The 26,998-nt window shown below is 50.3% G+C and overlaps 1 protein-coding gene and 1 long non-coding RNA gene across 11 annotated transcripts in view; one reads left to right on the forward strand and one right to left on the reverse strand.

Annotated features, from left to right (window-relative positions):
- Window positions 1-1,517: 1,517 nt before the first annotated feature.
- Window positions 1,518-3,729, forward strand: LOC131489384 (uncharacterized). The gene is made up of 2 exons (XR_009250523.1): window positions 1,518-2,447; window positions 2,798-3,729. It is a non-coding gene; the product is annotated as an uncharacterized LOC131489384 (long non-coding RNA).
- Window positions 3,176-26,998, reverse strand: part of KDM2B (lysine demethylase 2B) — a 154,901-nt gene continuing 131,078 nt past the window's right edge. For all 10 annotated transcript variants that reach the window (XM_058691304.1, XM_058691307.1, XM_058691302.1 and 7 more), the window contains 11 exons: window positions 22,977-23,201; window positions 17,095-17,238; window positions 15,590-15,676; window positions 15,157-15,417; window positions 14,839-14,952; window positions 14,136-14,174; window positions 13,345-14,024; window positions 12,479-12,642; window positions 12,231-12,392; window positions 11,335-11,553; window positions 3,176-4,471 (listed from right to left, as the gene is read on the reverse strand). In XM_058691304.1, the coding sequence (XP_058547287.1) occupies window positions 4,290-4,471; window positions 11,335-11,553; window positions 12,231-12,392; window positions 12,479-12,642; window positions 13,345-14,024; window positions 14,136-14,174; window positions 14,839-14,952; window positions 15,157-15,417; window positions 15,590-15,676; window positions 17,095-17,238; window positions 22,977-23,201 (2,277 nt within the window). In that variant the 3' untranslated portion in view covers window positions 3,176-4,289. The remainder of the gene's footprint in view (window positions 4,472-11,334; window positions 11,554-12,230; window positions 12,393-12,478; window positions 12,643-13,344; window positions 14,025-14,135; window positions 14,175-14,838; window positions 14,953-15,156; window positions 15,418-15,589; window positions 15,677-17,094; window positions 17,239-22,976; window positions 23,202-26,998) is intronic.

Raw genomic sequence — 26,998 nt, forward strand, 5'->3', positions numbered from 1 at the left:
TGCTTACATTGTCCTAGCCAGTTTCTAATTCACTTGGGTACAGGATGAATGGGTGTCTGCGCCTGGTGTAGTACCTTTCTTCACATGGGGACAGGAGCACCTTCAAAGCCTTGCAGTGATCTACCTTTGCTGCTGACTCCCCAGTAAGGTTAACTACAGATTTGCTGTTGACTATGACCAGGTATTGTGCCGAGTGCTTTCTAGTGTTCTCTAGCATTCTGAAATAGATGTTGCCTTGCTTTGCAAATGGAGAAACTGAGAAGTTAAAGAACTTGTCTAAGATCTTAAAAAGTGGCCAGGACGCCTGGCTGGCTCAGTTAGAAGAGCATGGGACTCTAGATCTTGGGGTCATGAGTTCAAGCTCCATGTTGGGAGTAGAGCTTACTTAAAAAGTGGGTGAATTATTTGGGATGTGAATGTCTCTTAATAGAGCTGTTACCAAAAAAGTGATAATAAAACATTTGATACTTGAAGAAAAAAAAAAAAAAAAAAAAAAAAAAAGGAAGTGGTTAATGTCAGAATTTGAACTAGGTCTGATCTTAAACTCTTCTACTACCCCCCAGCAAATGAGAAACCTGACCCGAGCTTATGCAGAAAGGTTCCTGGGACACGAATGATCTGAAATTGCTTTTCTTTTATGTCTAACTCTAACCAGGGTGGTGTTGAGACCAGCTGTGGACTCATTCCCACTGGTAGTGGGCAGGTGTGTTTGTAAGAAATGCCTGACTTCTCAGCTGAGTCCTGTTGGGTTTTATTTTTTGATTCTGCAGTGGGTAGCACACCTGCCTTTAAGTGCTCAGGATCTACAAGTGGGGGCAGATAGAGAAGAAAGTTGGCCTGGTTGTGAAGAAAAACATACCTTCCCCCCTTTTCTGGATTTTAGGGTCAAAGCATACAAACCAAAGCCTCGTGGATATTTCAGACACCCTTCTCTCCTGTTGGCCTACAGAGCCCAGGGTTGGTGTTAACCATAATTCACAGTAAGCAGCCTGAGCAGATCATTACCACACCACAGAACCAGTGAAAGCCCAACCCCTGCTGAAGCTGTAGGAGCACTTACCCTGTACCTTTCATCAGACCATGAACTCCAGAAATTCAACCTCGTCCACAAATCCCTAATTTGGTTGAAAGAAGTCTTCAAATACAGGCTGGCAGGTGATAGTAAACAGACAGAAACTAAGCAGCGGGTGGTTTGTCTTAAATTAGAAAACTGAGATTTATTTGCATATGATCTCAGCTTCAAACAGCTTGTTTGATGTTTCCTCTTGGATTTATAGAAGTTGTCCTGGGTACTTATTTTTAGCAAGAGAATAAAAAGTCTTAATGGTGGATTTTTTTTAAAGTAGTGTTTTGAGGGGCACCTGGGTGGCTCAGTTGGTTAAGTGTCCCAATTTTGGCTCAGGTCCTGATCTCATGGTTCATGAGTTTGAGCCTTGCATGGGGCTCTGTGCTGACAGCCTGGAGCCTGTTTCGGATTCTGTGTCTTCTTCTCTCTGCCTGCCCGCCCCCCCCCCCCCCCGCCCCAACAAAAATAAAATTTTTTTAAAAATTAAAAGGTAGTGTGAAGTAATCTTGGTTTAGTGAATAGCCAACAGAAATAGTCTAGCAAGCTTGACAACTGAAATAACCACACCTTGTTAGGTAGACGTGTTAGGCAGAGGGTAAATATTTCTCTCTGCAATGTCCATTTTCTAGCTGGCATGTGCTGCCTCTAATTTTTTTGAACAGGTAATGTATGCATAAAAGTCTGAAGGTCTACAGAATACAAGGATGGCTCTTTGCCCCTATCCTCACAATACGGAAAGAGAACATTCGATGCTTTGGACATGCCATGGTATTATCCTTTGTAAATCTCAGGTTCCCTGGAAGGAGGGGAGATAGAGCCTATTTTCTAGGATAGGAAGCTGTGACCTAATCCACAAAGCACTGCCTCTGGCTTATGGTCCTGTCCGCTTCATCGGTTATGGTCTATGGATTCAGAGCAGCAATTTACAAGCATTTAACTCAGGCTGGCCTCATCTAAAGCTCATTTTTAAAAATAACAGGTCTGTAGAGAAACTGTCCTGGGCTATAACCTTAACCAGTTCCGTACACTTGGGAGAGCCCTTGAGCGACCATCACAGGACTGTAGTCTGCCTCAAGCCTACGGAGACTGCTGTCTTGGTTCTGAGGTGTCCCTATGGTAGCCGTGGCTCCCCAGTGCCGGCAGCCCCCTCCTCCTCTCGGCAGGCCTGCATCCTCCCGGAAACATAGGAGAAACAGGGCCCTCTAACCCCAGGGACTGTTCACCTGAAGAACACTGTTACCCTTAAAGCAATTCCCAAGGAAGAAGATGCCTTCACTGGACATCAGGGTAACACGTATTCGGAAGTTCAGAGAACTCGGCTCCAAGAAAATGGAAACTTGGCCTCCTGTGCGGGTGTTCCGTGATGAACAGGCTTGCAAAGGTAAGCCACGTTTTTATAAATAAATTGTAGTGTTAAGCTAATCTTACCTCTGTAAAGTGCATCTCCTGAGTTAAATTCTGGGGTACACCAGTTTGAGTCAAAGGATCTCTAGGTTTTAACAGAAGGCAGGAGACGAGATGGGATCTAAAACCATTTTGCGTGGCCAAAAAAAAAAAAAAAAAGGGGGGGAGCAATAAACTACTGAGGAAGGAAGTTGGGTTATTTTCTCCATTTTCAGATTCACTAGAGCATTTTTCTATGGAAGTATGAACTTGCAGGGCCCTGTTTAAAAAAAAAAATTTTTTTTCTATGATCTAAAATTACTTCCTACTGGTTTCTGTGTCTGCTAGCTGGGATAGTCACCTCCTATCCTTGTGCCTTCAGCCACCAAGCAGTGTGTGGCCTCCATGAGCTGCCTCTAGGGAGAGGCTGAGGAGGTGGATGTCCCCCGCCTGCTCCCCTGCGGCCACGGAAGGGGTCAGCGCCACCCAAACAGGTAAGCCGCCTCGCCCCTATGGCAGTTTGTACCGAATTCCTCCCCCTGCCTTCAGGAGTCCTAAACCAGTTCTCTCTGAAGCCAGGAAAAACATGGACCAGGGGGCCACAGCTTTTCTCTGGGGAATACGAAATTACAGCTTGTGTTATGCCAATGTCGAGACTACTGCCTCTGGATCTTTTAATCAAATTTCTAGTCCACTCCTAGAACAGAAACTCTCAAAGTCCAAGGGTGCTTTTTTTGTACAATTGTTTATACAAATTCAACAAAGGTAAAACCGCTTTGGGGAAGGTCTAGGAAAACAACACCTTACAAGAATGGCACTTATGGAGGCATAACTTTACAACTAGGAAATAGCCATGTTATAAACCTTGAACGAGAACTCAACTCACCTCAAAGGAGAGAAAAAAGGAAAAGAAAGGCTATGTTGGATCATTTATTCTACTTGACTCACTGTATAAATTAATCTGTGTAGGTACAACAGCTCATGCGCTGGCCGCAAAACCCTCCTGAGTGCAAAGGCTGAAGTCTGAATTTTAAAATTTTGAGAAATAGGTGAATTCTGTACAGAGTGTCTTACTTCGACTAGAATTAACATAGATCCACATGCTTAGGTAATTCTTGACGTCCAAAGCGGGCTCTCAACTTCCAGTTAAACATGCTTTTAACGGGAAGGTCTTGGCCTGCTCTGCCAGATCTGGGCACGTGTGTAGATGGGGCATCTGTGTTGATGAAGTACAGGTCAAGTTCTCGCCTACCTCAGGGAAACCAGGAAAGTTGGCAATCTTCAAACAATAAAAACACAGGTATGCATTCAAACCTTGCATAAATAACTTTTAAACAATTTGTACAAAAATAGTTCTGCATAATGTAAGATGTAACAAAACCAACCAAACAAAATGTCAAGATGGCAGCAGAGGCGGTGTGTGGCCCACTGTATGTCGACACCAGCCCTGGGGTTGCAAGGACTGAGGCGTCCAAGACAAAACACCACCACCAGCAAAAACTCCTAAGCTCGCTCTTCAGCAAGAGAATTTCTCCAGAGTCCATCCTCCTCCGGCGGGAATGTCTTCTTGGTAAAGGCCGCCTTAGAAATGGTCCAGAAAGCAGTGCGGCTAGAATTCAGACCAAAGGAAAGGGTCCGGCTCATTCAGCCCCAGAACAGGCGGCAGAACAGCTTCTCCCTCGGCAAGACTTGCAGATGGAACGTTCTGTGGTCTGTTGTCCAAGTTCCAAATTGAAAATCAAAGCCCTCCCTTTTTTTTTTTTTTTTTTTTAAAGTCTTTTCCCTCCTCTGCCGTGTCCCCTCTCCCCACCCATCCCTTATTTACATACTTGTCCTTGGACTAACTCAGTTTCTGTAGGAGTTTTTCTTCCACTTGCCCAAACTGGACACTCACAGACATTTCAGCTATGAACTGCTCACAGCCCTCCTTGGTGACCTGCTTGCAGTACCTCAGGTCAATATGACAGATATTTCCACAGCGTTTGAAGAAGGACAGGCACTGGTCAGTCACCTTATTGCAGTCTACAAAGAAGAGGGGACACGTGAGGTGGAGGAATCGCAGAGGCCCAGAGCCCCCCGCCACCACCCCCCTCAGCGATGAAGAAACAGGACAGGGCCCATAAGCATATTCCAGCCCCTCGTGCCCTGGGGAAAACTGCACTTGCTTGAAAGCTCTCTTTAAACGGGGAAAGGTTCCATCTACCAAATTGTGAAGGTTAGTATAGGCCTGAAAAGCATTCAGACTGTTTCAAGTGGAATCACTTAGAATCTTACCATTGCTTCTTTACATGTATATGTTCTCACATAAATAGGTCCCCTGTCTATGTTGTTTAATAAAGATAGGGCCACACTATATATCAAACAGCTTGCCCTTCCCATCTACTGTTGAAAAACACCTCCCCGTCTCCATTACTGTGCGCTTATCTGCTTATTCCCTTCAGATACGTTCTGGACCATCTCTGTGGTCGTCTGAGGATCTTTTTCCCTCGTGTGGGCACCAGTGCTTTGAAGCGAGGTACAGCATGCTTGGGAGCCCCCTTACTAAGTGCAGAAAACCCCAAGGTGCTACAAGGGCTGACGAGATGCTGTCTACAGTGAGCAAACCAGAATTCAGAATCCGTCACCACCCCCTCCCCTATAGACACACTTCTCTACCCCATATTCTATTGATTGGTACGTTGCTTTTATCACCCTCTTTTGTGTGAGAACTGAATCCACAGTTCTCTGGCTTCGATGCCAGTGAGCATCCAACTGAGGCTCAGAGATCCCCCCCTCTGGCCTGATGATTTCCTTCATCTGAGTGGCCTTCATCTCGAGGCCTGTCATCACTAGTTCTGCATTTGCATTTTTCCGTTAAGTAGGAATGAAAACAGTAAAGGCAAACTACAAATACAATCGGGAGCCCTGTCCTAGCGCTGTGGTACTGAAGTCCCAGGTTTAGAGGTGGCATAAAGAAGTAAAAAAGTTCAGCCAAGTTGTAGGACACAAAATCAACACACAAAAATCAGTTGCATTTTTATACACTAGCAATGAACAGTCTGAAAGAAAATGAGCAATTCCATTTACAATAGCATCAAACAGAGTAAAACAGAGTTAAATACTTAGGAATAAAGGTAACCAAGGAAGTGAAAGACTTGTACACTGAATACTTAAGAACACTGCTATAAGAAATTAAAGATATAAATGGAGAGATTTCCCTGGCTCATGGGAAGACTTAATATTGTTAAAATGGCCACACAACTCAAAGCAATCTACAGATTCAATGAAGTTGCTATAAAATACCAACAGTGTTTTCTGCAAAAATAGAAAAATCATCCTAAAATTAATGCAGAAGTATAAGAGATCCTGAATTGCCAAAGTAGTCTTGAACACAAAATTGGAGGATTCACACTTCTGGATTTCAAAACTTAACTACAAAGCCACAGAATAGTGTTAATGCATTAAGGACGACATACAGACTAACCAACAGACTATAACTGACAGCCTAGAATTTAAACCCTTGAATGTTCAAATGATTTTTGACAAGGTGCTACAACCACTTAGAGGGAAAAAGACAAAATTTTCCAACAAATGCTGCTGGGAAAATTAGATATCCATATGCAAACAAATGAAGCTGAACCCTCTACCTCACACCATACACAAATTTAACTCAAAATTCTTTAGACCTAAATATAGGGGCTGAAACTACAAAACTCTTAGAAAGAAATAGAAAAATCTTTGAATTTGTCAATGGTTTCTTAAAGATGACACCAAAAGCACAAAGTTAAAAACATCTGTGCAAAGGACATTATCAAGACGGTGAAAATACACGCAGAATGGGTGAAAATATTTGCAAATCATGGATCCTGGTAAGGGATTACTCCTACCCAGAATATATGAAGAACTCCTACAATTCAACAACAAAAAAATCCACAAACAACCTGATTAAAAAACAGGAAAAGGACATGAATAGACATTTCCCAAAGATGATACACCATCAACAAAAAGATGCTCAACACCACTAATCATGAGGAAAATGCTAACTCCCCAAGACAAAACTACGTTGAGGGGCACCTGGCTGGCTCAGTTGGTAGAGCATGTGACTGTTGATCTTGGGGTTGTGAGTTTGAGCCCAATGTTGGGTGTAGAGATTACTTTAAAAAAAAAAAAAATGTATTTCAAAACTACATTGAGATATCACTTCATACCACTAGAATGGCTATAAAAAATAAAGTTTAGCAAAGATGTGGAGAAAAATGGGACCTTTGTGTCCTATTACATTAGGAATGTAAAATCGTGCAGCTGCTACAGAAAACAATATGGTGGTTCTCCTCAAAAAATTAAACCTAGAATTACTATGTGATTCTGCTACGCCATGTCTGGGTATACACCAAAAAGGACTGCAAGCAGGGACTCGAACAAATATTTGTACATCCATGTTCCCAGCAGCATTATTCATAACAGCCCAAAGGTGGAAGCCACCCAACTGTCCAGATGGACAAATAAATAAAACTGAGTCTATACATACAATGGAATACTATTCAACTTTAAAAAGGCAGGAAATTCTGACACCTGATATAACACAGATGAACCTTGAGGACATTATGCTAATTAAAACAAGCCAGTCACACACAAAAAAACACTGTTATATAATTCCACTTACATAAGGTCCCTAAAAAAGTCAAGTTCACAGAGACGGCATGCAGATTGTCAGGGGCTGGGGGAAAGAGGAATGGGGAGTTAGTTTGTGGATATAGAGTTTCTGATGGGGTGAAGAGAAATTTCTGGAGAGGGGTGGGGGGGCAGTTTGCACACAATGTAAATGAACTTCTATGCTAGTGAACTGTATACTTAAACAGTAAATTTTATGTATTTTACCATAATTTTTTTTCTTTAATTCTGTAAGTTGGAGAAGAGATAACATAGATTTGAGAAAGCTTAACCTAAATAGGCTGAAGGGAAAGCAGAGAAGCAGATTCATTCTGTAAAACACCCCCAAAGGTTCAGGTAGGAGAAAGAACAGGTACACTTGAGGGGCACCTGGGTGGCTCAGTCGGCTGGGCGGCTGACTTCAGCTCAGGTCAAATCTCGCGGTCTGTGGGTTCGAGCCCCATGTCGGGCTCTGGGCCGACAGCTCGGAGCCTGGAGCCTGCTTCGGATTCTGTGTCTCCCTCTCTCTCTGCCCCTCCCCCCAGCTCATGCTCTGTCTCTGTCTCTCAAAAATAAATAAAATGTAAAACAAACAAACAAAAAACAGGCACACTGGAAGTGGAGCTAATGAAGGGGCTAGATTGGTGGCTGTTTGATTCCCTCCCTAGATGTTGATATAAGAGAGAGAAAGTCTCTGGTCTGAGCACCAGGCTGGGGCACCCATTCAAAATCAGGGTCTAGGGGGGAAACTTACCTGCTGTTGACATCCCCGGCTTCCTTCCCCTGCCAGGCCCCAGCACACTGGGCAGTCTGGCTTGTACCCTCCAGTTGGGAGGTCAAAGAGAATCCTTTTGGCAACCCTGACCAGCTCAAGAGAAACATCTCCAAGATCTCACGTCTTGGTTTCCCCAAAGAAACCACCTATACTGACCACACAATGACTGCTCCGTGTGTCGCCAGCCTCTGATCACCTTAGTGTGGACAACCCCGTGTTGACACTAAATCCAAGGAAGATCTCTTATGAGGGCCACTGACTATGTTTGAAGGAAACCATGGAAGCCTGGAGAAGAAAATAAAGCTGTCAATATCCTCAGGCTACTCTACCGAGGTTCAGAGAAGGGGAGCACCTGGCTGGCCTAGTCAGTGGGGGTTGTGAGTTTGACCCCCGCGTTGGGTGTAGAGAGTACTTAAAAATAAAGTCTTGGGGCGCCTGGGTGGCGCAGTTGGTTAAGCGTCCGACTTCAGCCAGGTCACGATCTCGCGGTCCGTGAGTTCGAGCCCCGCGTCAGGCTCTGGGCTGATGGCTCAGAGCCTGGAGCCTGTTTCCGATTCTGTGTCTCCCTCTCTCTCTGCCCCTCCCCCGTTCATGCTCTCTCTCTGTCCCAAAAATAAATAAAAAACGTTGAAAAAAAAAAAATTAAAAAAAAAAAAAAAGTCTTAAAAAAAAAAAAGCTCAGATAACAGAAAGGGGAGAGGATAGTAGGATGGTGGGGGGGGGGGGGCGGAGTTCAGAGAGTAAGATACAGCTGTAATATTAAAAAATATCAGTTGAGGGGTGGCTCAGTCAGTTAAGTATCTGACTTCAGCTCAGGTCACGATCTTGCAGTTCTTGAGTTCGAGCCCTGCATAAGGCTCTGTGCTGACAGCTCGGAGCCTGGAACCTGCTTTGGATTCTGTGTCTCCCTCTCTGCCCCACCTGCTCTGCCTCTGCTGCTTGTGTGCTGTCTCTAAAAAATACACGTTAAAAAAACTTATTAAAATTATCAGTCGAACCATATGAAACTGCCCATGTTTTCACTGTGTTTGACCTACATAAACAACAGTAAAAAACTCGGTATGTGAATTGTGTGATAAAGTAGAAACTCTCAGAAAAATGAGAAGACCTACAGGTGGAAAACAGAAGAAAAGGAAATTGAGAAATAATTCAATGAAGTTTCCTAGAACTGCAGGACATTTGTTTCTAGGTTGAAAAATCGAAAGGGCTCATGAGTGTGGTGGATGAAAACAGATTCAAAGCAAGACTCAACAATTACAGAAAACTAGAAACAAACTAACAAACTTCCGATTAGAGAAAATATTCACTGAAGGAAGAAGAATCAAATGGTTTTGGATTTGGACTCTGAATGCAGAGAAGGAAGCGCCCACTTTCTGAAACATCACAGTTGCCAGATCCAGCTATCAGTTCAATGTGAGGGATAATAAAACCATTTTCGGACGTACCAAGTCTAGATGTCCTCCGCGAAATCAGAGAGACAAGAAGAAACATGGGGTCAAGGAAAATAGGGACCCTACACAAGACAGAGACCAAGAAAATTTCTAGGCTGGCAGCTGGGCAGCAGGTAGAAGTCTAGGAGGAGAAAACAGGAAGGGAGTCCAGGAGAAAGGGCTCCCGCCAAACACTGGTCAGGGCCCGGGGTGCCCGGGGAGCTCAGCCAGTTAAGTGACTTTGGCTCCGGTCATGATCTCGAGGTTCCTGAGTTCGAGCCCCACGAGTCAGCACAGAGCCTGCTTTGGGTCCTCTACCTTTCTCTCCCTACCCCTCCCCTGCCCGCATGCTGTCTCAAAAATAGACATTAAAAAACAAAAACCAAAAAACCCACAACTGGTTGGGGCCACAGAGAGGAGTTTGTGTGTGAGGGAAGAACGGTATTCAGGTCTGTTGTAGGGTCTGCTTAGAGACTAAGCAAACAAAAAAAGAGGCAATTAACTCTAGGAAAAAGAAAATTTATACAAGGGAAATGTACTCATAATGCACTATTTAGTTCAACAGTGGACGATACTTATGCAGCCACAGAAAGAGACTTAACCACAATCGGAAAGATAAGGGGAGAGACGATGTAAGAGCAGCAATCCTGTGTTCTACACAGCAAGCCAGTAAGTACAGAATGCCTGAATGGAAAAAAAAATCAAGGTGTGCAAGTACAGAGACAGACACTGGGAGAAAGAATTTAAGGTGGTTGCCTGGCCGGGCGGGGGCGGTGAGCACCCAAATAAGTAATCTAGAGGAACATGAAGCCTAATAATGAAAGCTAGACAACTGTGACTTGACTTTGTCTCTAGACCATATGCTTCACGTTCATAGGTCCTGAAACAGGTCAACTGTCCTCTTTGTTGTGCCAGACTTTTTACCATTAACTAGTTATCCTGATGGCAAAGGAAAACTTTTTAAAAAGCAATGAACCTAAAAGAGACTGGGTCTCAAGGTTTGCCTTCCCGCCCGGCATGGCTCTGAACAGGAACTCGAGACACCTCTATGTACCGAGGCCAAGGGGTGAGCTTCGTGGAAAAACACAAAGCGCGTTTGCACACGACGGCACTGCAGGGGAATCTCCGCTCCACACGCAGGGTAACCGACAGTAAACAGTCGCTGTAACACCAAGGCGCACCCAGGCCCTCGTCCGAGGACAGCCCCGGCATCCGTGTAAGACCTCGAGTGGAGCCTGGAGTCGGGATGGTCAGCCCTGCCTGGCTCTCTCCTCTCTGCCAACACGGGGGCGGGACGGCCCTTGCTGCGACTCCCCAAGGAGGAGCAGGGATGGCTTCCTCAGTACAGAATTCTCTCGTACCACCAACTTCCCCATTCCCCCTCAAATGTGGCACAGCTGACAGGAAGCTGTTGAGCTACTAAGCGTGAGGTGAAGGTGCTAATTTCTGGAGAAAAAAGCACTTTTTGAGGGTTTGTGTAAATCTTACATCCACAGCCCGACCCATTACTGTCAGTCACCCCCAGGGCCTGAAAACCCGACTCCGGCCCCACGGGCGAGTAGAGGGAGCGCGGACTCTGCAGACACAGGACCGCAGCGACACCAGCTGTACGGCTTCCTCTCCGACGGGCCCCTTGCTAGCAGGGTCACATAAGCGAGGACAACCCCAGCAGACGCTGAGCTACCTCAGGGATCAAAGCCTGCCTGGCCTCACAGCCCGCGGCTCCCCTGCTCTCTCTCCGCTGCGGGAGCCGGCTTGTATGCGCCACCGGGGAGCAGTTCCTCCAGCCCGTATCGTGGGTCAGGAACCACTGGCGCGTGCTCTCACTGCCACCAGCGCTAATCTTTTGGCAGCAATTATTACCAATCCAGTGATAACTCCTGTGTTCACGGTTTCTCCACCAGCCCAGGCTGTCTTGTTTTCAGGTATGTCCCAGCCCTGACCCTGTGACCCTGTAACAGCAGGCACACAGCGGATTTCCCCACAAAGGTGGAATTCCCAGCCTGTCCCCCAGGGTCCCAGGCAGAGCCTGCTGGGTGCCTCTGACTGACCTGATAGGTTGATTTCGGTTAAGGAGTCTCGGGTGGTGGTGCCCACAGCGGTGAGCAGGTTGATGGACTGGTCAGTAACGTGGTTACAGTAACTGAGGTGGAGCTTGGACAGCAGGGGCATGTGGCGTATGATGAGCCGCAGGGAGGCATCTGTGATGTCCAGGCCTGCTAGACGCAGTTCCACAATGTTCCGGAGCTTGCTCCGATTGTCCATCTGACCTGAGGGGGCAGGAAGGAGAGAGGCAGCATGTCAACCTGACCGGGGAGATGGGGTCACAATGACCTAACACTCTAGAGGGCCTACTGGCCACACGTCACACTTCGGTTTCACTTAGCCATTGAGTGTTTCCTCAAACTGGTTCCCACGTTTAAAAATATAAGGGTTCCACATCAACTCTCCCACTTCTGGATTCCTGAAAAATCAGAACGTCTAGAAACACAGCCCACATTCTACCCAGCAGTCCTCAGCCAACTAGAGCAGAGACTGCACAGCATCTCTGATCACCAGGGTTTCCTCATTTGAGCTACAGGCAGGGAGCAATGACCCTCACAATCCAAGCCAGGAAGGTTCCATCTTGTGAGCTCATCTCCAACTACACTGACCCCCGTGCTCACGGAAGCTTGAAGCCAATGAAGGACAAATTAACAGAGAAGTAGTCAGACGCATGCAAAGCCCCCACAGTGAAGTCCTGGGTGCGCAAAGAAGCCTCTGCTCTCAGTGGTCCCTTCTCTGCCTGAAGCTGAGTAAGAACATAACAGCATCCTCCAGAAAGGGCTGGGACCAGAGAAGGCTTGAGAACCCATGCACCGGGTGGGGCCTGTAGTGAAAACCAGATCCGACGGCAGAGCCTGGTCAGACTGCCTCCGCCTCGACCCCCTTGGGCCCGGCCACTCACCTGGCCTGTTATCTGTGGGCGGGGACAGGAGATCCCGCATCTGGGCATCCTTTAGTCCTTCCACCCACTGGACATCCAGGGTCCGGAGCAAAGGACAGCTGGAGCTACAGAGAGCTGAGACGGCGATCCACGAGCAGCCCGACAGCACCAAGTCTCGGAGCCCTGGGGGACAGGGGAGGGCTGGCAGGTCAGGCGATGCACCCCAGCCCCCACCACTGCACCTCCAGGGTCCCTGGCCCAGTGCTCACCAGGCAACCGGTTGATGAGCCAGCTCAGCTGTTTCTTGGAGATATTGGTCCAGCTGAGGTCCAGGGAGACAGGCTGCCGCCGGATGATGCCACTCAGCATCAGGGGCGTGATGGACTTGCAGTGGTTCAGATCGATGCGGGTCCATAACCGCTTATCGCAGCACCTGGGGGCCAGGTCCAGCACAGGGGGTGTCATCAGACTTGAAGCTGGCCCCCTGCACTGCCGTGGCAGCTCACCCCACTGCCACGTTCGGAGGAGGGGGAGCTCCTTAACTCCGCCCTCTGGATCCTTCTCCGTTTCACTCCTGTCCTGCCCACACCTGGGCACCTTTCCTCTGATGGCCCCAGGCCCCCATGGAAGGTGCCAGTACCTGCTCTTCGTTAAGTATTTACTGGGGCCTCTACCACACCCCCTACACACCACTTCTCACAAGAACGCTCCAGGCAGACGCCGAATCATGCCCTTTTACAGATAAAGGTAAGTCACCTGGCAAAGGCCAGAGAGCTAGGAAACATCGAAGCTGAAATTAAGATCAGTAATTGGAACACTTGCTTTTAACCTGGACTACCTCCTTAAGAACAAGGACTCCACCTGGTCCCCAGTTCATCTTCCAAGGGCCGAATCAAGCAATCAAATAGGGTTCACCTCTTCTGACAAGACCAGCGTGACCAGATTGCTGTAGCCACCTGGAACTCTTTGAGAAGAATAATTAAGCTGGACTGAGCTTAGAAGGAAAGACGACCATGAGTGACTTGTGGAGACACATACCACGCATGTGCCATTCCTGGTCTAGTCTAAGCCTTAGCCTGGAGCCCAACACGGCGCCGGTCCCTGGCCGCCTCCCCGTCCAAGCTCAGCCCCTCACCAGCGGTTCCAGGTCCTGCAGACCCGCATGCAGACACACAAGTCTTGGTGGCTGAGGTAGCTGAAGACGGCCATCCACACCTCCCTGTGCATGACGTGGGCCGCCCCATCGTCCAGGGGCAGTGAGTCAGGCGGGGGGCTGATGGGGGGCGGCCGGATCACATGTCGCTCCATCTGGATGCACTTGGGCGGGGACACGGAGGGAGGGGGCCGGGAGATGACACGGGGTGGGCTCCGCAGGCCGGGCCCCAGCTGGTGCCGCAACTCCCGGGGGGGGCCGGTGAGCCCCTTGCTGAAACGGTGGGGGCGCTCGCAGAGGCCCAGGGGCCGCTTGGGCTCCTCACTCTCGCTCTCGGGCTCTGACTTGATGGGCTGGTGGTTCTCATTGGCCAGGCTGTTCTCGGTCTTCTGGATCTCTTGGTTCAGCTCCTTGCTCAGCTCCTTGCTCAGCTCCTTGGTGGGAAGCCGCCTTTTCCGGCGCATCTTCACCTTCTTCTTCTCCTCGGGGCCCTCTGCCCCCTCGGTGCTGGGCCCGGCGGTAGGGGAGCTCGAACGGGAGTGGTCGCTTTCCCGGGCGGTGGGGGGCGCCTCGGGCAGGTCATCCTCTGGCTCCTGCTTGAAGCGCCGGAGAGGCTTGTTGGCAAGGGCCATCCGGTCCTCGGCGTTCTTCCAGGACCGCCGCTGAGGGAGGAGGGGGAGCGAGGGCAGCTCAGCCCCTCAGCTCGGGGCTGCCTCCCCACCCTCCCACAGGGACCCAATGACCCAGGAGCAGGCGTGGGGGGGAGACGGTACCTTTTTCCTGAAAAGCTTATCTTCTTTGCCAGGTTTTAGCTGTCACAGGAAAGAAAGCATGCAGAGCTTGCTCCCAGGGTTCGTGGGATTCGGTCCCCTCTACACTCTGCCCCACCACAAGTCCACAGTCTCTGGAGTAGGGGCTGGAGGGCCACCTTTCCCACAAATCCCATCTCCTCCACTGAGGCTGAAACACGGTGGGCCCTGCCTGCTGCTTTTAGACGTTGGAAGGGGAGAAGTGTGGTCCAACTGTTCCCACCCAACTGACCTCCCACCCTCGGCCAGACCCTGAGGTGTGCACTCGCCCACTGAGGTTGGACTTGGCTCTGGGAGCCGGTCCTGGAGGCGGGGCCTGCAGGGTTCCCAGCGGAGCCTTAATGGCTGGAGCTGGGCAACGACAACCAGGCGCCACCTCGTGGCCGAAGCGGGAAGAGCCGCTGGGCGAAGCGGGGCTGCCAGGATCCTCCGAGGTTTCCAGATCCACAGGGCTTCCCCGCGGCAGCTTCAGCTTCTCAGGCCCCACGCCAGAACCACCAGCCAGTGATCCGGGACTGGGGCCCGGGAAGCTGCGGCGCACAGATGCCTCGGAGCGGCTGCGGCAATGGGCTGGAAGACCGCAGGGGCGGGGAGGGGGGGGGGGCGGGGGCGGCCCGGGGCTCGCAAGTCCCCAGGGCCTCAGGAGGGCGGGGCGACGTGGGAGCACCTGCTGCTGGAAGTAAGTGAGACTGGATCTCCACCAGGGGTTGAGGCTGCTGCCTAGAGGGGGCCTCGGCGAGAGGTGAGAGGAGGAACCGGGGGACGTTTGAAGCGTCGAGGCCTAAAGGGGTGGGAAGAGGAGTGACTCGCTGGTTTTCCCCTCCTTTCTTTTGGGCCGGGCTCTCGGGACTTATGTGACCTGCTCAGGGCAGCCAGAGGCCAGGATCCCGAGTTCTCCCCGCTGCCCATCCCCGCCCCCGCCTGTGCGCCCTGCACCCGGGACCGGCCAGGCCACCCCTCGCTGCCCGCTCCTCCCGCTCCGTACTCGCTTGCGTCCACTCAGCTCTTGGGGCTTCTCGTATTTCCGCTTCCTCCTCAGGTGTACGTCGTCTGACTTTCGGCGCAGGATGCCATCCGGGGGCACCTTCTTGGGGTGCTCATCTGACCTGCGCCGAGGCGCCTCCTCGCACTCACTCCTCCGCTTGGCAGGCTCCTGCCCTTCCTTGTTGTCCCGGTTCATCTTCTGCTCCTTGAGCAGGGAGCCGGGCAGGTTGGAGGCATACTTAAAGCCAGGGCCACGCTTTTGCTTGTAGGCCAAAAAGAGAGAAGGAACAAACAAACTGTATGTCTTTGGACTTGCCCCCCTCCAGGAACCCGTGGCACCCCGCTGGCCCACAGCACACCGACAGGCGGCATCTGACAAGGCCAAGGTCTGCCCCTCCCGGGCTGACCCCTGGGACTTGGAGCCCGGCACTCACTTTCCCGGTCTTGCCGGCGTGGTTACACTTTGGACACTCCCAGCAGTTTGGAAGCTCATCGTTGACCACGCCCTCTGACTCCTTAATCTGCGAAGGGCACACGCCAGTCAGCAAGCAGGGAGGGGGCAGAAGATGCCACACCTGCCAGGAACACCAACAGCCCCCTCCCAGATGTCACTTCTATCCCATCCTTGACCAAGACAAAACAAAGGTGGTTAAGACAGGTGGCTCTGGATCCAGGCCAGGGGTCAAATCCTAACTTTGCCTCTTACTAGCTCAGTGATCCCGGGCAAATCACTCCATCTCTGTGGGCCAGTGCCCTCCATCATGGAATGGAATGTACCTGTCTCACCACTGTTCTGCAACAATTCAGTAAGATAACCTAGGGAAAGCAATGGGCCCAGGGCCTGTTCAGTCATTTAGTAGCACTGGGTGCTAGGTGTGAGCAACACAGAGGTGCTGTCCCTGCCCTTGAGGAGCTTCTGATCTGGGAGACAGAAGTAACCAGGCAACTAAAACATCAAGTCTGACTTCCAAAGTCAGGGAACAATCACAGTGCCCCCTTCAGACCGTGAGGTGTGTGCAGGAGGATGAGCCTTGCAACAAGCCCCCACTACTGCCATCGAAGAAAAGAGACATTTCAGAGCTGAGGTAGTATTCGGGGCAAGCCCACCTCAATCTTTCTAAAACACACACATAGGGGCACCTAAGCGGCTCAGTCAGTTAAGCGTCCAACTTTTAATTTCGGCTCAGGTCATGATCTCCTGGTTGTGAGATTGAGCCCCACGGCCAGCTCTGTGCAGAGCGGGAAGCTTGCTTGGGATTCTCCCTCTCTCTCTCCCCTCCCCCCTTGCTCACATTCTCTCTTTCTGAAAATAAACAAACATTAACACACACACACACACACACACACACACACACACACACAGACACACTGAGGCTGACACCTGGGCTGAGAGGGCTGACGACATTCTCTGGGGACAAGCCCAGAGCAGTCTCCTCCTTGCAGAGGTAGAACCTGTTGCCTAAGACAGGCAGGCACAGCACAGTGGTCCCCACAAGAAGGCAGCCCTGCCCTGGGCACACCAAGGGAGCAGGTTCTCGGCACAAAGGGACACTGATGCAACCACCTGTCGTCACAGGGTCTGCCCTCCCAGGCCCAGGCTTCATTCTCCCAGAAGCCCTGAGCCAGGATTCCAGTGAGCAGCACAACCACCCAGTCTCTCCCTCTGGTCTCAGTGCAAGACTCTGGGAACTCTCTCTGGCTTTGTCTTATCGGGGGGTGGGGGGTGGGGGGTATGTGTTCATTCCCTCGAAGCCACAGGTAGGAGGTCTGAGCTACTGCAGACCCTTCTTGCCCTCGGCTTGTTATCTGACACTCAGAACCCCGCCAGACTCAGAGGTCCTCTGGGGAAGGAAGCTCACTGTCCCCCAGCATCAGCACCACCAGAGGTGCTCAATGGGGGTGCCGAGCAGCACAGCCAGACCCCCCCGGGACCGCTCACCTTAAGGCATCCAGGGTGGATGATTTCGTTGCAGATAGAGCACTCCATTAGCATGAGGTTAAACTTTCCTTCTTCCTCTTCCACTGTGTCTTCTTTCCCTGCCTCGCCACACACCAGGCACACGGCGGTGTGGGGCAGCACTGGCTGAAGAGCCGGAGAGAGCACAGCGAAGTCAGCAGGGGCCAGAACCGTGGGGAGCAGGTCCAAGGCCAGGAGGCAGCAGAGAACTGGCTCAGCCACTGCCTGTCATTCATTCATTGATTCGTTCGTTCGTTCAAATACTCATCAGGCTACTACCTCTTTGTGCCAGATACTAAATGCTGGGAATGGCACTGGACAAGGCGAATAAAAATCTCTGCCATCCTGAGCTTACATTTTCATGGAGGGGGCAGACAAATGAAAACCAACAGGATATGCTGTGACAAGGGACACGGAGAAACATACAGCAAGGAGGGCCAGGTGAGGGGTGGAAGGGGCTCATTCGGAACATGGAGGTCAGGGACAGCGTCCCATGCGAGTCAAGACCCAAAGGAGGAGGTGGGGTGTGAACTGAGCCCAAGCCTGTGGGGGACTGAGGCTGTGCACCACCGGCGGCCATCAAAGCAAGTCCAAGGACTCCAGGGTCCCCACAACCTTTACAGGGAGGTCCGCAGGGTCAAAACTATCTTCAGGGTAACACTAAGATGCTATCTGCCTTTTTCAACTATGCTGACATTTGCACTGGTAAGGGACATTGCCGGTCCTCGTCAGGGCAGTACTGAGTTTGTCCCTGCCGCACACTTATTACAAAGACCACCGGCTTCACTGAAGAAGGTCTTTGATGAAGCAGTAAAAAATTACTAATTTTATGAAATCTTTGACCCCTGAAAACATAACCTTTTAATATTCTGTACGACAAAATAGGAAGTGTGCATCAGGTGCCCCTGCTGCATACCAAAGGACGATGGTTATCTAAAGGAAAAGCACTCGTGACTAAGTTGTGACCTGACTTGGTCATTTTCTGCATAGAACATCATTCTACTTGACAGAGCAACTGAATTTAAAAAAAAAAAAAAAAGTATTGGCAAGTTTCTCAAAGATGAAATGAGCCGGTCACGTCCAGAAAAACAAACTTACAGCATCCGTTGCAAATGATAAAATTCAAACTTTAAAAACAAAAATTAGAATTTTGGAAAACCCACACTAGCCACCATGAACTGGGCAGCTTCCTAATCACACTTAAAGACTCTTCAGAGGAGACTGGCGGTGTGTCAACAAATGTGTGGGGTTTTTGTTGGTTTTTTTTTTTTTTTTTTTTTTACATAGTATAACACTGTTTGCCCCTATTTGGAAAATCTGTGTAACTCAGTGAGCCAGTTTTTCCAAATGACCGCACGTGTGATGTTGTAACATCATGCATGAGCAAATGAGCTTTTCGGGGGGGGGGGGGGGGGGGGGGGGGCGGCAAGGAAAGACTAATGAATTTTAATGTAACAGCATGACAAGTTCATTGATACAGTTTCAGATTCCACAATGCAACTAACCTTTAAGAAACTGCCACCTGTTGCGTTCTGGTGGAGTACCAGAGATTTCCACCCCTACTGGGAAGACTGCTAAAATACTCCTCCCCTTTCCAACTAGGGATCTGCACCAGGCCACATTTTCCTCACATAGTTGCTCCAAAACAATGTATTGCGACAGAATGAAGACAGACATATATATGAAAATGCAAATCTTGTCTAATGAACCAAACATAAAAGAAAAGATTTACACAAACATAAAACAACGCCATCCTTCCTATTAATCACTTTTGTTTTGGAAAACGTAGCTAGTTCTCATAAAAATGTCATTTATGTTAACATGTAGTGGGTTTGTTCTTTTTATGTTTTATTTAAAGTTTTATTTATTTAAGTAATCTCTACACTCAACATGGGGCTCAAACTCATGACCATGGGATCGAGAGTAGCACACTCTTCCAACTGAGCCAGCCAGGTGCCCCAAGTTTGTTCTTTTTAAATGAATTCCACGTATTTTTAAAACTTCTCCATTTTAATTTTGAATAATAATAAATAACCCACATAAATAAAGCTTTTGCGGTGGGGGGGGGGGGCTCATAATTTTTAAGAGGGTACAGAATTCCCAAAACCACAACGTTTGAGAAATGATGTGTAAACCATAAACCCTTTGCAGGCAGAGTCGAGCCACTTACACTCTCCCCCCTTTACACACCCACCCTCCCTGTACCTGGGATCCAGACGAAGCACACAGTCAATTTTTATCACACTGAATTAACAGAGCTTCAAAAAGGCGATATAGGCTCCACTACTAAGTGAAAAGTCTATAAAATGGCACAAACATTTGAGTTCAAATAAATAGAACACTGAAGGCAAAAGAGCCATCATTTGTTCAACAAATACTTAATAAACATCTGCTGAAGCCTGAAGCAAGCGACCAAAAGGGGAACAGTGATGAGGAAGGCAGCTGCTCCCCCGAGCTGTTTGGGAAGATGAAGACAGAACATGCTGAAATCCTAGGAAGACATGGGAAAGTCATGTGCAAGTGCTATGGGGGCAGCGAGAGGCTGATTTCCGGAGGACTCCCAGGACAGAGAATGTGGGCTCCTGCAGGCGCAGAGAAGTGAGGAGCAGGAAAAGGAAAAGGGACCACCAACCCACGCGAAAGGGGACAGAGAAGCAAGAGCCAGACGCGCTCAGCCACTGGGAGCAGGCCAGGCCACCGGGGACAGGGGAGTGCGGAGAGCCCAAAGCTGGGGTGCCGGGTGAGGAGCACCTGGCGGCCAGAAGACGGTCTGTGATGGGATGGGCGAGGGTAGGGGACTGAGTCTGAAACCGGCAGGCAGAACCACAGGCAAAGCTACCGCAGAGACTGACGAGGGGAACCCAGGCCCGAGCCGGCAGGGAGATGGTGCTGGACGGTGAAGGGACGGAGCCTCACAGGGAGGAGAGAGACAGCAGCACATCAAGAAAGAAGAGCCTGGAAAGGGAGGAGAGGTGGCCTGCATGTGTCAGAGGCGGGTAAACCATGGCAGGAAGAGCCCCGGCAACGTGGAAAAGTTGGAAGAAGAGTAAAGAGGACCCTAATGGTCAGGCCAAGACGACACTTGCTATTAGTTCCGAAAGCCACATCAGGTTGGAGAGCCACACACAAAATTGAGGTTTCCTTCAACCAACACTCACAGTGGCAGGCACCATGGCTGCAAAGCATAGGTAACATCAGAGACAGGTCCCATAACTGGCCCTGGGACACAGGGCAGGGACGGGGGAGGGCTGAAGAGGAAGAGACAGTGCCGGATCACTGCCAACATGCTGTGTTTAGGGGACACTATTCTCAAAATCGTAAATCCTGACAGCATGCGATGGGTCACATGGACCCTCACTCCAGAAAAATGTACCTAGAGGTAGGCACACAGACAAAAACCTGTATTTAATTTCAAGGGGACTCCCAACATTCCTGAAATCCACGGAAATGACCCGGGTAGAGGTAACGATTAAAAACACAAGTAACCCAACAAAAACTGCACAGCAAAAGGAAAAACAACCAACAGAGTGAAAAGGCAACCCACGAATGTATGTGATGATGAGTTAGTATCTAGGGCACATGAAGAGCTCCAATTCAACAACAAAAACACAGACAATCCAATTTATTTTTTTTTTTTTTTTTTTTTTTAAATTTTTTTTTCAACGTTTTTAATTTATTTTTGGGACAGAGAGAGACAGAGCATGAACGGGGGAGGGGCAGAGAGAGAGGGAGACACAGAATCGGAAACAGGCTCCAGGCTCCGAGCCATCAGCCCAGAGCCTGACGCGGGGCTCGAACTCACGGACCGCGAGATCGTGACCTGGCTGAAGTCGGACGCTTAACCGACTGCGCCACCCAGGCGCCCCGACAATCCAATTTAAAAATGGCCAAAGGACTTAAACATTTCTCCAAAGAAGCTACGGCCAACAAAATATGAAAGGATGCTCAACGTCACCAATCATCAGGGAAATGCGGATCAAAACCACCACGAAGTACCACCTCACTTCCATCCAGGCAACTGCTTATCAAAACAACAGTAAATCACAAGTGCTGGTGAGGATGTGGAGAAAATGGAACCCTTGCACACCATTGGTGGGAATGTACGATGAAGCCGCCTCTGCGGAAAACAGTATGGCGGTCCCTGAAACCAATAAAAATAGAGCTACCGTATGATCCAGCAATCCTACTTCCAGGTATATACCCAAGGGAATTCAAAACAGGATCTCAGAGAGGTACTGGACACCCCCACGGTGCCCAAGAGCCAAGAGATGCAAAAGCAACTTAAATGTCCATCAACAGAGGAACAGATAAAAAAAACACAGCACATACAAATGATGGAATACTATTCAGTCTTTAAAAAGAAGGAAATCGTGGGGTGCCTGTCTGGCTCAGTTGGTAGAGCATGCAACTCTTGATCTCGGGGTTGTGAGTTCAAGCCTCACGTTGGGCACAGAATTTATGAAAGAAAGGGAAGAGAGAGAGAGAGAGAGAGAGAGAAGAGAGAGAGAGAGAGAGAGAGAGAGAGAGAGAGAGAGAGAGAGAGAAAGAAAGAAAGAAAGAAAGAAAGAAAGAAAGAAAGAAAGAAAGAAAAGAAAAGAAAAGATCCTGACCCATGCCACTACGTAGATGAACCTTGAGAACATGACGTTCAGTGAAATGAGCCAGTCGCCGAAGGAGAAATACCATTTATATGAGGGATCTAAAGCAGGCACACTTAGACAGTAGAAAGATGGTTGCCAGGGGCTGGGGGAGGGGAAATGGAGTTGTTGGATGGATATAGGGTTTCCATTTGGCAAGATGAAAAGGTTCTAGAGATCAGCTTGCACAACGAGTATGTAGGTATTATGACTATACTGGACACTTAAAAATGGTTAAGATGGTAAATTCTGTTCTGTGTTTTTGACCATAAGAAAGAAAACAAAAAATAAAAACAAAACACTAAACTAAAACAAAAACAAAAACGCAGGCAGTATGTGTGGAGGGAGAAGGGGAAGGAGTCCCTGGGCTCAGAGGGGCAGCAGCAGCCGGAGAGAAAGGTGCACCCAATGCCAGGCTGGGCCTTCAGAGCAGCTCTCCCAGGAATCCTGTCCCTCCTGCTGAGCCTGCTTTCCCACGGGAGCAGAGAGATCACCGTTTCCACAGGGAGGACCCTGAGGGCCTGGGAGCAGCACCCTGCAGAAGGTGGGGTGTGTGCTGTAGGGATCCAGGGACAAACCCCCAGACCATGTTTTGCCAGGGTCTGTGCCACTGGCCCGTCCTGGAGCAAGGCTGGGGCGGGTGAGGCAGTGTGGAGGGGCCGGCCAGGCTCTGCAGCAGCCCGGCTCCTGGGCACCATAAATCAGCCGTCTTTATCTGGGGCAGTCCCCTCAGGCGGGGCACTGACCTTCCACCTGGACCTCTGACTTTGAAGGCAGGACAGGAAGGAAGGGAGGGCCCAGAACCGTCATGAACTGGACCATAAATGTTGGCAATGGGGTCACAGACAGGACAGGCTGACATCTTTAATGGCAGACACTTCAAAGTACTCGGTCATCTAGGGAAGGAAGCAGTTCTAAGGCCATCAGCCTGTGAAGAAAAAGGGGCCCAGCAAGGTAAGTCTGCTCCCAAGTCCTGCGATGTGGAATCTGAAACAGCACTGGTCAGAGCCCCCTTTCTTCCCACAAGGGAGCCCCTCCTAGGGGTTTCTGCAGCTGCAACATTCTCTTTTAAGGGAGAAAAGAGGCAGACCAACAAGCAGAAGAACAAGCCAGGAAGGTGGGGTCTGGATTCAGAGGAGGGCCAGGGCCACCACCTCTGCTCTACTCTGGGGGTGTGGGGAGAGGCCCCCAGGGGCCTCCTCGCGTGGCCGCAGCCGCCGCACTCACCGCGATGCACTGCCGCATGATACAGCTCTGCTTCATCCGCCCGGGGCCCCCGAACTTCTTCATGTCCTTGCAGAAGTGACACTCTCCGCACTCGGTCCGCAGGCAGGCCTCGCACTTGCGGCATCGCGTCCGGCGCCGGCGAGCTCCCGCCGTCGTCCGGTTGGCGGCCAACTTCACGGCGGAGGCCGGGCCCAGCTTCCCCTTGGGCCGACCTACCGCCCGGTTCTGCGGGAGAGCACACAGGGCCGGTGAGATGGGCCGCAGGGCTGGCCGGACCCCCACCGCAGGGCCTCTGAGGCTGATGTGTTCAGGTCCCAACCCCAGGACCTCAGGCTACGACCTTATTTAGAAACAGGGCCTGTACAGAGGCGATCCAATTAAAATAAGGTCATTAGGGTGGGCCCTAATCCAGTACAACTGGCATCCTTATGAAAGGGGAAGTCTGGACACAGGCACAGAGGGAACACATGTGGAGACACAGGAAGATGGCCATGTGACTGGAGTAATGGGTCTATAAGCCAAGGAAGTCCGCGGCCACCAAAGGCTCCACCAAAAGTTGGAATAGACAAGGCAGGATCCTCCCTTAGAGCCTTCAGAGCAAGCATGGTCCTGTTAACACCTTGATTTGAGACTTCTGGCCTTCAGAACTGTGAGAGAGTAAGTTTCTGTTAAGTGTCCCATCTTTGGGTAGTTTATTATGGCAGCCCCAGAAAGTAAAAAGAGGACACCCTGCTTCTGAGAGCATGTCCTGGCTCAAGACCCTTCTGGGCCCCCACGCCTCGGCAGAGGCCCCTGCCCGCCTCAGGCCAGGTCCCACTACTTGTGCTTCCCGAGAGAGGCCGTACACGGCCACACGGGAGGCCTCTGTCCCCTCTGCCAGGAACACAGACCCCCTTCCCCACTCCGCTTGGCTAATGCCTACTCTTCAGCAGGCCCCAGTTTACAACTGCTTTCTTCTGGCAGCCTCCCTGTCCTGTGTTCAGGGCGCCTTCCCCCATGAGGCAGACTCAGGAAAGCGGTTATCAAAAGTCTTGTCACCACTGTCCTTCCACAAGATGGCCTGGCACACCAGATGTGCTCAATAAACCAAACAAACCCAGGTGGAATGAGACAGTAACCCTAAGGAACCCTGACTTCAAGATCTTCTCTAAATGGGCTCCAAATGCTTCTTTCCCGGTGACTCAGGGGAAGAACAGAAGGGAAATGAACAGAAAGCAGTGCAAAAATGTGAAAGAGTGAACCAGCCAGCCACAGGTCCTGTTCAGGGGTCCGTATACCCCAGCCAGCAGTCTCAGAGCCTCTTACAAACCAGGATCCGTGGTGGAGTTCCTGGGCCAACCGCTGGAGGACAGAGTCTGCTGAGGGGCCCTGTGCACCTGGGGCTAAAAGTGGGAGGGACCAGGACGTAGCCTGCATTGTCTGAAGCACATTTCCAAGTAGCAGGAGAGTTTGCTGAAAAATGGTTCATCTGTCAGGGAGACACTCCTTACCCCAAACCATCTGATCGAATTGGCCTCAAATGCTTAACGCCCTTTGCAGTCAATTAATCTCCAGTCCAGTCCCAGCCTTTTAATTTCACTCGCTTGCCACACGCGGATCCCTAAGAAAATTAGCTCCTCTAGTCAGTTCTGGGGGCCCAGAAGTGTGGTTACTATGTATCACAACAGTGCAAAGGGTCCTCCTTCCAGGGACCACCTTCCCCCAAGACCACAGGGGCTATCTAGAAGCAGCCACATCAGAAGGAAACACCGTCCACCTTTCATCCGTCTTTTCTCCAGTGCAGTGGTCCCTGCGCAGAATGAAGATCTCACACACGCACCCCACTTCAGTCCCGACACCTAAGTGGACCCTTCCCTCCAATTCATCTTCCTAGCAGCCTGCAACATTCAAGGGAACTGCAAACCCGTCTGACGGCTGAGGTGCTCACCTTGGAAGTGCTGCTCCTCTGATCTTTATCCCCCGCAGCTTGCCCTGAGCTCCAAAGGGGAAAGGGAGACACCAGACCTGGCTCTGGTGGCCCATTGGTCCTCATCAACCCCATCCTGACCCTGCCGCTGCCACAGAGCCACTCCACGCTCACTCAGTCACGGCCACCCTGAGCTGTGAGGTGGCCCAGACAGCGGCCCTGTCACCAGGGAGGCCCACAGATGGGCCTGTCACCACCGGCTGCCTCGGGGAAAAGGGGCTGCTCCCACACAAGCTACTCTGCCTTCCCCTAGCGAAGGTCTCGTGGCCCCCTCCCACCAGTCCTTACACTGCACCCCAATGAGGTCTTGAGTGCCCCTTGTCACACACAGGAGAAGCTTGGCAGCCCTAACACCAGAAGAGGGATAGATGGGCCCACACGTCATACATGTACATTCATGTCAGGTATTGCTGCCAGATGAGTAGTAAAGGGAAAAAAAAAAAAAAAAAAAGAGATGAGTTTTCAGAGGCTTTGGAGATGAGAATGGTACATGAGGAGCCACGGACGAACACTAAGCAGCTGACCAGAGAGCAGCAAGTGTGCCAGGCAGGAGCAGCTGATGACAAGGACGGTGACAGCAGTGATGGTGGATATCTGCCGAATGCTTGCTACTGTGATCGTCTTTTTGCATATGATATTACCTTATTTTTCCAATAATGACCCTATGAGAGATGCCATTTCTCAGATGAGGGGACCGGAGAGGGAGGATAAGTGGCTTGCCCAAGGTGACAGAGCCAGTAGAGGATGAGCACACACCCAGACTGTGCTCCTAGCACTACGAATTACAGCACACGGGCAGGCACAGCAGGGCGGGAGTCCACTGGAGGTGAGCACACACCCTTGGAAGAGGCCCCTGGTTAGTGCCTTCACGCCCATAGTAGGACAGGTGCCAAAAGAAAGTACACAGAAGCACATTCACTGCCAGAGAAGTGGAAACCAGGAAGGTTTCTCCCTCCTGTCACAGCCAATGCGAGTAAGATTCTACCCCTATAAAGAGCACACGTCCTCTAAGTGACTCAGTCCTCAAACCCTGGCAATGAGGCAGACAGTGCCGAGCCTCAAGTCAGGTACAGATGTGAGGGCAGTGCACACAGTCCAACCTCCAGGGACAAACCAGAGGGGAAGGGCTCAAACTCTGACTCCCACAGCAGAGGATTCTAAGGAGTAGCTGCTTTGGTGAAGGACTGAAAACATTCCTGGGGTCCAAACACGGTTCTCTTCTTCCACTCAGGAGCGTCAGGTATAAATAGATGCTGGGCACCTCTGTCCTTACTGGCCATGGGGACAGTGTCCCTCTGAAGTCAAAAGTTAGGCCAATCCAGCCGGGGTCACAGAGCTCATAAGTGACTGTGACACAAGTCTACCTTCCAGTGCTTTCCAAAGTACATTCCTCTCCAGAGAGGCACTTTTCCAACCCATTAAAAAAACCCAAATTCTTCAGGATCCCAATGGCAACTGAGACATCCCGGAAAATGACAGGGCAAACGAGAGACGGTGTCCTGGAAGAAGAGGTGTGAGGAGGCTCTGTTTCTGAAGACCTTGACTCAGGCCCTCTCTAGCCAGCTGCCAAGTCAAGCTAGAAAAGCTGCTGCCACCTACAGCCTCATGGCCAGTTTTTTCAGGCAGTGGACACCAGCTGGCTTGTCAGGAGTCAGCTGAGCAACACTTGAAATGCAGGCACCTAAGAAAGACCACCCAGAAAATCAACAGGTGAAAAAGACAGTGGAGGGTCTCTATTAAGGAAGGTAAACAAGTCAAAGCCCTGTCATTCTGGCATGAAACTTCTGTCCTAATCTCTTCTGCGTGATACCTAAAGGTTCAAAACTCAGGGTGCCTGGGTGGCTCAGTCAGTTAAGTGTCCGACTTTGACTCAGGTCGTGAACTTGTGGTTTGTGAGTTCAAGCCCCACGTCTGGCTCTGCTGACAGCTCACAGACTGGAACCTGCTTCAGATTCTGTGTCTCCCTCACTCTCTGCCCCTCCCCCGCCTTGCACCCTGTCTCTCTCAAAACTGAATTTAAAAACACTTAAAAGTTCAAAACCAATTCTAAATTCCA

The sequence above is a fragment of the Neofelis nebulosa genome, chromosome 11 (genome assembly GCF_028018385.1).
Source record: "Neofelis nebulosa isolate mNeoNeb1 chromosome 11, mNeoNeb1.pri, whole genome shotgun sequence".
In the NCBI taxonomy this organism is placed as follows: Eukaryota; Metazoa; Chordata; class Mammalia; order Carnivora; family Felidae; genus Neofelis; species Neofelis nebulosa.